This window comes from Nestor notabilis, unplaced genomic scaffold (genome assembly GCF_000696875.1).
Source record: "Nestor notabilis isolate BGI_N333 unplaced genomic scaffold, ASM69687v1 scaffold1462, whole genome shotgun sequence".
NCBI classification, from domain to species: Eukaryota; Metazoa; Chordata; class Aves; order Psittaciformes; family Psittacidae; genus Nestor; species Nestor notabilis.
The window spans coordinates 40,934-52,683 of NW_009916746.1; the positions used below are offsets into that span (position 1 = coordinate 40,934).

General features: G+C 41.5%; 1 protein-coding gene across 1 annotated transcript in view; it reads left to right on the forward strand.

Moving 5' to 3' along the window:
- LOC104413644 (sodium/hydrogen exchanger 2-like) overlaps positions 1 to 2,733 on the forward strand; it is a 28,261-nt gene extending 25,528 nt beyond the window's left edge. Inside the window, exons 11-12 of the mRNA XM_010024704.1 lie at positions 419 to 491; positions 2,597 to 2,733. Coding sequence (XP_010023006.1) covers positions 419 to 491; positions 2,597 to 2,733 — 210 coding nt within the window. The remainder of the gene's footprint in view (positions 1 to 418; positions 492 to 2,596) is intronic.
- Positions 2,734 to 11,750: the final 9,017 nt, after the last annotated feature.

The following is an 11,750-nucleotide window of genomic DNA, read 5'->3' on the forward strand; positions in this document are numbered from 1 at the left end:
AGAGATTAGCTCTGGAGTGAAAGGACAGGGAGCCCATTAGTGCAAGCTTCTTACCTACCTCCTCGGTCTGCAGCCAAGGTGAGAAATGTCCGTGTCCTGGGGATGGGCTTTGCTTCCTGCACTTGCCTGCCTCATCCTCCCCACTCCAGGGCTGCTCTTTCCCCTCCTATCTGCCAAATCACTCCTGGATTGCTCAGACCTCTTCCACCAACTCGAAACGAATTGGCATCTGTAAATATTTCCTGACATCTATTCAGTCTATTTTTAGCTGTAGTTCTTTTTGTTTTTCTGCGCAAAAGTAAAACAAATGGAAACAGAGTCCTTGGGGATTGCAAATGGCTTGTTTATGAAGCAGGAGTGTCATTAACAGACTTGCTAGCAATCTTCATAAATGCATTAAAGTACTTTTCTTCCTTAGTCGCAGAAGGATGACTCCTACTCGGCGCAGGGTGACTCCAGCATGCAGCCCAAGCTGTGCCGCTCCTTCACTGGTAAGCTGGGGAGTTGTTGGGTGCTGGTGGTGGTTTCCTACCTCCCCTGCTTGTTGTGCCCCATCCCCGTGGAATGGCCCAGCTGGTGACAGGATGTGCTGAGTCTATGGCATGTCCATTCCAGGGCTGGGATTTGGGAGACAGCCAAGACAAAGCCTCCTGCCCCCCACTACCTTGCAGCCAGCATCAGTGGGAAGACCTGGGCTGTCTGTTGCAGGCAGGGAGGCAGGAGCATCACTCCAACCTGGGGGACAAAGTGGTGCTCCTTAGATGAGCATCATGAGTGGGCTTGAGTGCCTTGTCTCAGCCTGACCTGAGACAAGACATGGGTTAGTGGTGGACTTGGCAGAGCTGGGTTAATGGTTGGGCTTGATGATCTTATAGGTCTTTTCCAACCTAAATGATTCTAAGATTCAGGTGTGCCGAGATGCACTGCTGACAGTGAAGGTGCTCCAGGCAGCTGCTCAGGGGCAGGCAGTGATGCTGGGAACCATCACAGTGAGAAGTCTATCCCAGTCCAGGTGTTCGACCTCCTTATTACTTGTGTGCTGCAAGGGGGTGCATGAGTTTACACAGAGCTTTCTTGTCTCTCATGTCCAGCCAGGGCATGAGCATTTGAAAGCATTCAAAATTGGTACTGCTTTTCATGTTCTACCAAGCAGTAATTGCAGATCATTCTGCCTATGGTGATGCTACTGCATAAGCTAAATCCTTATAAAAATGAATTATATTTCAAAACATGAAGTTTGTGTCAAAATTCTTTTTAAAAAATTAAGATCTATTTTTTTTTCTCACTAAGTATTATTAAAATGCATTTTGAGTACCCCATTAGCAGCACTGTCTGTTTTAAATATCAGTCACAGAAAGATTGATGGTCAAGACCTCATGTTTCATAAGCCCAAGCCTGGTTTTTCACTGAAAAGTTTAGTTTTCACATTTTTCAAAAAATGGTTTATTATCAATGAAGCTTCACATAAAATATAGCTGGTGAAAACTGTAGACAGTCATTTTAGCCTCTGAACCACAGTGGAATATTCAGTAGGAAACTGAGCACTCTGAGTTTTTACAATACTTGGCATAAGACCTTTCAGCACAATTGTGTCTGTGAAAGTGATAATCGTGTTTGTAAAAGTAATGGCTGAAAAGAGCCGATGTTTGTTGGAAATAACAAAAAAAAGTCATGTTGCCTCCCAGTATGGGCTGAGATAGATTAAGGGACTGGGTCTAATATTAATGTACAGAATGTTTCTTTATTACATATGTACTGGAAAAATTTTTAAGAAGCAGGGAAGTTTCCTTCTCATCTTTTTGTGTCCTTCAATTTCAAATATTCACTTCCTTTGTAATTTTCTTTAAAGACTTAACTAAAAACTTGCTAAATAAAGAGCCATAGAATAGCTGGCACCTTCTCTGCGCAAAGGTAACTTACTACAGATTTGCAAGAGTGGATGGGACGACCAGGATTGTGTGGCATTTGTGTGTTCATAACATGGGCATCTGTTGTGGATGTAGCTATTTTGATCCACAGTTTATAACAAATGTTTGTCTTCTTCCTGAAGAAAAACATGAGTGTAAGGAGAGAAAGTGTTGAAAAGCAGTGTTTTTCTCTCCCCACACCTAGGAAGATGTGAGCACAAAAGCCCCCAACGCATCCTGGTGACAGGGCTGTAGGAGACTGTAAATCTTCCATCGTGATTGCTTGTACATTCACTCCAAAACACCACTTAATGTAGCAACAGGAAATGATAAATGCTCTAGCAGGACACCTGCATCTTGAAAAGCTATTTAGGTTAGTCACCATTATGAATTTTTGTTCTGCAAATTTGCCAGTGGGTGCTGTCAAAAGAATGATGATATTGGTCCAAAAACATAACATATTTCAAAGTACAAAATAGGGTTTAAATTGTCTTTTTTTCTCTGTCTTTTTCTTCCATTGAAACACTGATCTTTGCCTTCTATTTTATAATTGAAAAGTGATCCTTGCAGTGGTATAGCTCATCCCCGAGGAAATGGCCACCTCCAGTAGCTCTCAGCATTCCTTCATTCCTGTAGACCCACAAAGGAGAATGCTTCTCATACAACTTGGTGTTTTTCTCTTCCTGCAGTGGGAAATAGAGAAAAGGTTCTGGAAGTGAAGCAGAATCGGTCAAAGTCAGTGTGTGTCATCCCACCACCGCAGCCCAGCGGTATGGCCTGGGGGGAGAAGGAGGAAGTGGAGAAAGAGCTGGCTTTGGAGATGTGAAAGCACAAGTGATGCTTCTCATGAGTGATGTGACTCTGTTTCATGGATAGCTACTATACATGTAGATAATGTAAATAAGATGCATATTGAAAGGGACAATATGGACAGGGTGAAATATCCTGAGTGGTTTGCATCAAAACACCTGCTTTTATCAAAATCCCAGTGTTGTGTAATGGGAATCAGGACAAAGATGCATAGCTGAGCACTAGCAACACAAGGTAAAGTCTGAGAGAGAATTTCTTAGAAATGTCTAGGAAAAATTAGTCTTATCAGCCTGGGAAAACTGATGAAACTGTCTATAACTGCAAGAAAGGATGTTTTAATAAGGTAAGATATCAGATCTTCTCATTAGTCAGCAGGGATAGACTAAACAGCAGGAGGCATTTAGATTAAACATTAGGAAGAACTTTATAATCTCAGGGAGGGTTTTATTAGGCAATGGAGCATGCCACCAGGAAAGATAGCAGATCCAGCAAAAGATCTCTTCTGCTCCTCAGGAGCTGAAGCCAGGAGGAGGAGCCAGGTCCTGGTTATGGACATTAATCATGTAAGCCCAAAGTTAGATCAGTTAAATAAGTGTTTTGTCTCACCACAAGGACTATCCCACACCTAGACACAGTACTTCTAATGAAAACTAATTATAGCTGTGTTAAAAGGGGGAAATGTATTCTTACTAATTTTTTTTAGAATTTTTTTAAGAAATGGTTAACATCAAAAAATAAGATGGGGAAGCTCCACATCCAGTGGCAATACCAGCACATGAGTGCGCCATCCCTTAAACAGAAGAGCAAGCCTTGTATTGTGGTTGGTTGGTTGCAGCAAACCTGCAAAGACTCCCTGGGATGATCTCTGCTGTCATAGCTGAGAGAGTCAGAGGAGGTTTGAATGCTTCTCTTTAGAGGACACAGCAGAGAGAGGGACCCAAAACCTCACTGTCAGGGGTGCTTCTGCCAGGAAGGTGTGATCCCCTTTGTAGAGCAGATGCAGGTAAACTCCAGTGACAGATACCTCCACATTTGGGTAATTTTCTTTGAAACTCCAGGTAAGTGTTCAAGCCTTCAAATTCTTATCCTTAGCTGATAGGGTAGTTTTTAGCATTGCAAATATTGACATTTTTCTTTCTCTTCCCCTTCCTCTGCATTGAAGGATTCAAGAGTATTTAATCTGAGCAAGTGACTCTTTCTGAAATAAAAATAATATGAACTGTGGGAATTCACAACCTCCCCTCCATATTTTTTAACTTCCAGAGCTAATCTCCTCTGTGCAGATATACTCCATTAGGAGACCACTGGCTTGTACACTGGGGCTTTCATTTTAAAGTAAAACCACAAAATTGTGTGTATTTGCTTTGCAATGATGTGACTGTCTCATTTTCATTCATACAAACCATGTCCTGACATAAGCTGATATAGTTCATTTTGACTCAAAGGCTGCTCTTCACTGCCCTGTCACTGGAAATTCACCTCATTGCAAACAAAAATTGGACCTTTTAGCCTTATATGTTTTGTGCATGTATATACATATGTGTATTTATTGATTTTTAGTATTAAGGAAGTTCATTGTCATCTTCAGTTACATTATTAAAATGTTGGTTTCTCAGTTTAATCTGCCTTGCATGGAAGTCTTGTGGATTTGTCAGCACTAGATGTAGAAAACTGCCCATCTTTGAACATCTTGTAATACGCCACACATACGAACGTGTTGCAATGTGCTGTGTTCTTATTTCAATTAAATATGCTGTGTTACGAGATCATCTAAGAGTTATTACCTCCTTGCATCCGCAACATGCTCACAATGACGTCGGTGGTGGCTGGTGACATGCAGGGTTTCTCTCTGGGTGTCATCAGTCCAGCACAGCAAGCCTGTCAGATCCGCTTTGAACAGTGGCGCATTCAGCTCTGCCCTGTGCAGTCCTTGATCGGTGATCACAAGATCATGAGCAAGGCAAGTGATTGTAATGAGTAAGGAAAATGGTCTATTTACTGGTGTAAGCACTTATATACACGTGAGAGAGGAAAAAAATACTGAATATGCAGGTCCTCAGCTCTCTGGGGTTGAAATGTCTGCTGTTTCCTTGGAGTTTAATGTTCACAGCATATAAAAATTCTCCTTAAGTTCTGCACAATAAATAGCTATAGAAAGATTTTCTAAGATGTGTCCTTTTTATTTTGTATTTTTATTCTTTTATTCTGGAGAGCAAAAAGGAAAATAAATCAAGTTGCTTGCCAAGGAGTTTTTAGTCAAGTATTTTTTTTTAATCAAAGGTAGAAACTTTGTGAATGCTTTGGCCAATTCTTGCTTTTTGATTTGTTTGTTTGGGTTTGTTTGTTTTTATTTTCTTTTGCTTTCGGCTTCTGAACTATCTTGCTTTTGTCCAAAATACCTGGATGTCTGTACCATCTTTGTCTTGTACAGCATCTGTCATGCTTCTGGGCATTGGGTACTTAAATAATGATCTTTTTCTGTTTGAGTTTCCCATTGTATAAAATGAGTTCTCTGCAATATTGTTATGAGCTACCAAAGACCTTATCAAATGGTGGTTGTTCTGGCATGTGTAGATTTCTTTGTCATACTGTAGAAGGCAACAGAAATAGTTGGAAAAATTAGAAAATATATCTGAAATTTTATTTGATGTGGAAAAAAGAAAAAAATTTGCTTGCATTTTTTCAAAATGGTACATTTTCATCTCACACAAAAAGAGACATTTCAATGCCAGCTTCTAGCAATTCCAGATGTTGCTCTGCTCCAGGTGTGCATCTCAGTGGCTCGTGGCTGTAGAGGCTGCTCCAGCTAGCCCTGCATCCCTATGCCCATGCACTGCTGGATCCTGCACAGATCTCAGCCCATTAATCTCTTCCACCCCTGCCCTGCAGTGCTGGTACCATAAATACCTCTCTGCTGTATTAACAATTTGCTTGATCTGCAGAGAAGACAATATTCTGTGCAGTACATACTTTCCCAATGAGTCACTCTGCCCCAAATTTAACCTTCTAGATACTGTGGATTTTTTCTAAACGTTTCTTTACAAAATATAATAGCACAGCTAAAGCTTTCATGAAGTATTTTCCAGTTGCTTAGTGGCCAAGCCCTCTGACTAGTATGTATTTCAGCCCAAAATGCCTTTGATAATCTTTGCCAGTATCCAGTGTTGGTGGTCTTAAAATTCTACAACTGAGTGGAAAACTGTTAAATGCTCAGGCTTCCGAGCATACCTAATTAATTCTTTCCAGGGTTTTAGTCCTTTAAAAAGTGTTAAAAACATGGATTCAGTGTATCATTGAATATTGCATGGTTCTGTGGAAATAAATTGCATCATTTTGATTCCTTTAGTAGTTCAGAGAGTTATTGCTCTGTGCTTATTCTGGAAGTTTACAGGAGTCTTTTGGAAGATAGGGTTAGAAAGGCAAAAGTTGCTAATGATGGGGAGTAGCTCGATGGCAAAGTAAAAGCCCAAAAACTACACTGGAGAAGTCCGGACACATAGATCAAGCAGCTGCATTTAAAAAATCAGGCTACATCTCCCTTGCACTGACATCTCCAAAAAAGAATTTATGTTCAGCACGTGGACTTTTAGAAATTATTTTTATTTTTACCAGAAAATCAGACTTGTGTTTATTTTATTTCATGATTGCTTAAGGAGATTATAATGGCTTAATCCTGGAAAATACGGGCAACACTTAAGAAGCAGGTGAAGCAAATTTGAGCTTTTCTTTCTCTCCTGACATCAAGTACTAGGGGGTATTCAATCTCATAAGATGTTAAATAAGATTAAGGATCTTTCAACATCCAGGCTTATGTGCTTCTTCCAAGAGACATGTAGACGGGAGAGATGAAAAAGGAGCGTGCGATGGAGATGAACTAGTGATTATAATTTTAATGCAGAATTAAGGGGGCAAATGTCAATACGGATATCTGTTCCTCTTCATTCCTGTGCAGATCATACTGGGAAGCTGCTCTTTGCAAAGCCATTCAGGGATGTTGATGGCATTTCCAAGGCAAAGATGGTAGAGCATGGGTGGCACTTGGTGTGGTCTGCATGGCTTTGCTCTCCTTCTTGGTTTCTTCTTGTTCTGAAGTTTGTGGAGACAACAGTAAAGGCAGAGATCCATGAGAGATACTCACCCCTTCTACCTAAAGAAACACAATGTGGAACATCTTTCAGAGCATGACAGATCATCAGGGTAAGTTCCAATGCAGAAAGATATACAGATCTCCAAAGGAACTTGGGGAAGAGTGTGAAGGCAGCCCTGAAATCACATTTGTTTATAAAATTGTAAGAAATCCTCTGCTTTCAGCATGAAAATATGTTGATCTATTTACATCATTTGTAATTTTTCTGTAAGCATGTATCAAAACACAAAAAATAACAATAACTCAGACTGTGCTGATGGAGTCTTTGATCAGTCGAAAGGTAGAACACTGATTCTATGAAATATCTGAGCTGAAGAGACCCAGCCCTTTGCTAAAATATCTATGTTTTGGAGATTCATAATTTCAGTTTAAAAGCTTAAGGGAAAAAAAAAATAAAAATCACTGGGGTCAATTAGGAAATAAATGTCACTAAAATGCCCAGGATATGACTTTTCTTTCCTTACACCTAGGTCCTAATGCTGCCTGTGGTGGAACCCTCATTTGACAGCTCTGGACATGAGGACCTTGAAGGCAGCTCCCCCCTGGCACCAGAGGAGGTAAGGGAGGAATGGAGGGTCATTTTCCTTGGTAATTAAATGGTATTTGTGTCTGACTGTTGTATGGATCATGGTGATAGTTAATACACCCACCTGGCTTTGGTGTAACACTCCAGAGATCTCAACACAAGCTACACATGACAACCGGCCAAGCTATCCTACAACAAGATGCAAAGGGTTGTGGAGCTCAGGCTGGGTAGATACTGGGCTGTCCTTATGGGCCCACTGTGCTTTCCTTATGGCCTCTGAATAACAGATGCTGGAATTTGATTATCAATAGTGTGGCAACAGGTCTGCAGTCTGACCCCAAACACTACACATTTTCCACAGGGACAATGTTTCCACACAGAGTTCAAATGCAAACGCAACCTCAGGAAGGAGCCCAGGAAATGATAAATGAAATAATATGGATGAGACAATCATAATTTTTCCAAATATTAAAAATTTTACATCGGTTTATGTATTTAATAATTGCTTTCATTCTTCAATAGATTTCAAAAGGTGTTTTGCCCTCCAGAATGGAACTTTTTTTTTCTTAAATCTTGAACTGGAACATTGAAAATTAAGAAACACCTTAAAGTTTTTCCAGAGGTACTTGCTTACCCCAGCCCTTCCTCAAAAATACTTTGGTTTTTAAATTCCACATTTTCTGATTAGTTCACCAGAAAATCCTCAGCCCTTTCTAACTGCAGAGGAGGGGAGGGCGCTGGAATGATTTATTGGTGGCCATTTCTTCTTTTCTGCTTCTTTTCTTCTAGTACATGTGTGTCCTGTCTATTAACAAGGCTGTCTATTGCACTGCATAAAATCTATATAAACAAAATGCTTGCACAATAGAAAACAAAAAACCTAATTTATACTTCAAAACCAACATGGATCTGAACCTTATAGTTAATAAAGATGGGTTTTTCCTGAACGGTAAAGAACTATTTTTTTCAGTTAGTCCTTTAAAAAAAAATAAATTCCTGTTATAAGAATTTTAATTTTATCTATTTTGTTCCCCAAGCACTAGAGAAATAGAGAAGCAATGGGAGTGCAGGGCTAGGTGCTGGGTGCTGGCACCTGGCTTTTCCCACTGTGTGCTGCTGGAGCCTCTGCCTTGCCCATGTGGCTGCCGGGGCTCCAGGCACAATCTCATTGTCCCTGGTGTCCAGGAATTTTTCAGATCTTAATGGTAGTGGACACGTGCATGGGGGTGTGCCAAGAAGAAGAGGGGAGTTCATTGCATAGAGAGATGTTTTTACCTTGAAAATTCAATTCCTATTCCACAGCCCAAGAATCAGGAAAATGTTTGACTGGGCACGTAACAGCCCATGAGGAGCCAAGGCTGGGCACCAGCAATGCTCTGCCTCAGCCACGCAGGGGTTTTTCTGCCAATGGGACAGAGAATTGCTGAGGACACCTTCCAAATGGCAAACAGTGCTAACTTGTGAACACACATTAGCATAAGTACAGCAATGCCAAATGTGGATGACTGAAAAGCACACACAGAAATGGGGAAGTGTGCATTAATCCCTTTGTAAAAAATACACAAGTGCCCACTTTGCATTTTAATTTTACGCAATTGCAGTGCAATCTGCAAGAAAAAGGCCCTCATTTCTGGTGTGCAAACCCTTGTCTTCCCCGAGCTCCTTCGAGCATTGCCAAAGATCCCTTGTTGGTTGCATTCAGCTTTGAGATACAGATCACAAGAATAGATGATAACTGATTTTCCTTGTCACTTCAGACAGGTTTAACCAGTATTACATGTTAGTTAAATGGCAACCGATTGAAATTACACTTATTGAAGATTATTTAGGTGATAGATATATTGCACTTTGTATTTAATTAACCATTTTATGCTCAATACAAAGAGATGTCATCTCACTGCAGTAATCATTGATTGCGAAGTAACCAGGTGACTGCAAGATGGGTGTGTTATTGCAGTTCAAAACTATGGAAAAACTATGGAAAACTATGCTGGGCTGCTCAGGGATGTGTGGGAGAGGGTTAATATGTGTCCGAATAGGAGGAGTGAAGGTGTAGGGAGGGTTGGCCATTGCCACCTGTGAGCAAACCCATCACAGTAGCAGGGATTGCTTCCAGTGAAGATGGCATCTAAAAGCAGGAGGGAGAGTAAGCGGCCAAGAGGGACAGTGAGTGTTTATTCATGCAGAATTAGAAGGCTGAGGAGAGCTCATTTCCCGGGCAGCATCATCAGGAGAGTATGGAGGAGCAGTGCTGCTTACTGCTCCCCCACAGACATGCCAAGGGTTTTCAGTGGGAGGCTGTATTATGTCAGAATGATTTCTCCTCTCCCCTAGCTGGCTAAATAGTTTTCTTGGAAGAAAAGGGATGGTTAAGCAGGCTGGAGAAGTGATACATATTTTCACTTCACTGAAAATGGCTTTTGTACTATGGCTTTCCCATCAGATGCTCATCTGCTGCTCCCTATTTGAAGGCCACACAATGATGTCTCTACCTGGTGAGAGCCATGTTCAGCTCTGCTGTGGGGACTTCAACCTTGTTATACTAATGTCAGAAGGCATAATTTCATTTTAATGACTGACTAAGATGTAAACTTATCCTTTGACACAACCTGCTGGCGCTGTCCTGTGGCTCCCTATTGCCTTGCTCACCCACCATCTGCCCCATGATGCCAGATGCAACATCTTCTCCCCTCCTTGCACTCTTGACTCTTGCAGTCCTGCTCTAGCTCCAACTAATGGGGCTGTCTGGACTGGGGCTGAGTTTTGGCTCTGCATGACAGCAAGTCTGCAGCCTGTCCCACCTTTCCTTTCTCCACCTGACAGTGTGGGAACTCCTCTGGGCAGGGACCTCTTTCCTGGATCATATTGGATGCCTCATGTGCTTGTGGTCAGGTTAAACAAAGAGCAGCTCTGCCACTGCGACAGTGAGGCAGAGAGGTTTAATGTATCATTTAAAGGCTATACCTGCAACATTTAAGAAAGGACAATGCAGAGGATAGAAGAAATTACTGTAACTGAAGGTCTATTGCACTTGCAGAGGAAGAGTGAGCACATTCATCAGTCCATATGCCTCAACAGTTGGCTAGAAATGTAGTCAAAATTTTACCCAACCCTCTCCAGTTTCCCTAACCAGTGTGCAGTTTCTCCAAGATACTCATATGTTCATAGTTACCTTGAACTATTAAATTGATTTGGAAATTAATTTGGCAACACAAAATCCCATAGGAAGTCAACATCTTCATCTATCCTGCTTTTTAGAACAGGTCATGACTTAGGCTAAGGTTAGAAAATCAGAACTTGAATTTTCACTGTAATTTAAATTTCCTCCCCCAACCTCCTGGCATTTTACAGGAATATAGTTATTGTCCTACAGAAATCATAATTTTCCTAGTCTGGCATCCAGTTCCTGGCAGTGATCTACAGCAGATGCTCCAGCAGAAGACAAAAACATTAAGAATCAAATGGCAATGAAATTCCTGCTGGAATGTCCTCATCCCCATGAAACACTTCTTCCACACCAGGCTTGGGTGGTGGGATGGGAATGGTTGTTATATAGTCTACAGGAGAGAGAACAACCTTCTGCAGCTGCATAGCAAGATGCTCTAGGTATGTTGGTATGTGCCCCTGATTTTAATGCTCTTTGTCTAGCTAGCTGTGGACCTGCCTGAATAAAATGTGTTTGCATGGGTTGATTGCATGACTTCTGAGAACACCAAGATATTTAAAATCTCACCAATGTTTTAATGTTGTTGCTTGGAGCTCTGGTATTACTTTCTGTGAAAGTTGCATTGGCATTTTCTCAGAGGAATCAGGAGCTGAAAGAGATGAATGTTCCAGACTTCTATACTGCGCTTGCAAGGACACAGCTAAAGGTACCTCACAGCAAAGGTTGCAGAAACTGTGGACTCCGTGACATGGTAAAGATCTTCGAGTCCAGATCTGCCCAAGCCACACACAGCCTTTTTGCTAATCTCGTGCACAGACAGGGTTTTAAAAGCTCTCCAGAGTCCTGGGCAGTTCTGCATCCTAACCACTCATGACCTACAGACACTGCCTGACCAGCCAAGGCTGAGGGTTCTCTGCACCACTCCTCTGAAACAACCAACCATGTGTTTATTTGGAAGTCTTCCTGCTCTGTCTCAATAACTATTTGTCATGTTCCTTAATGCCACAGCTGTTTGGTTGCGCCATGTCATCTGCTTTTATTAGTCCTGTTCCCACCACCCACTGAAACTCACACCAGCCGGGAGAAGATTAATATCCGTGTCTAAAAATAACACTTCTCGTCCCCCTCTTCCAGCAACTGTGGAGGCTTCAGCATTTTTCTTCTTTTCTGGTTTCCCGTTCTGCTACCTACCCC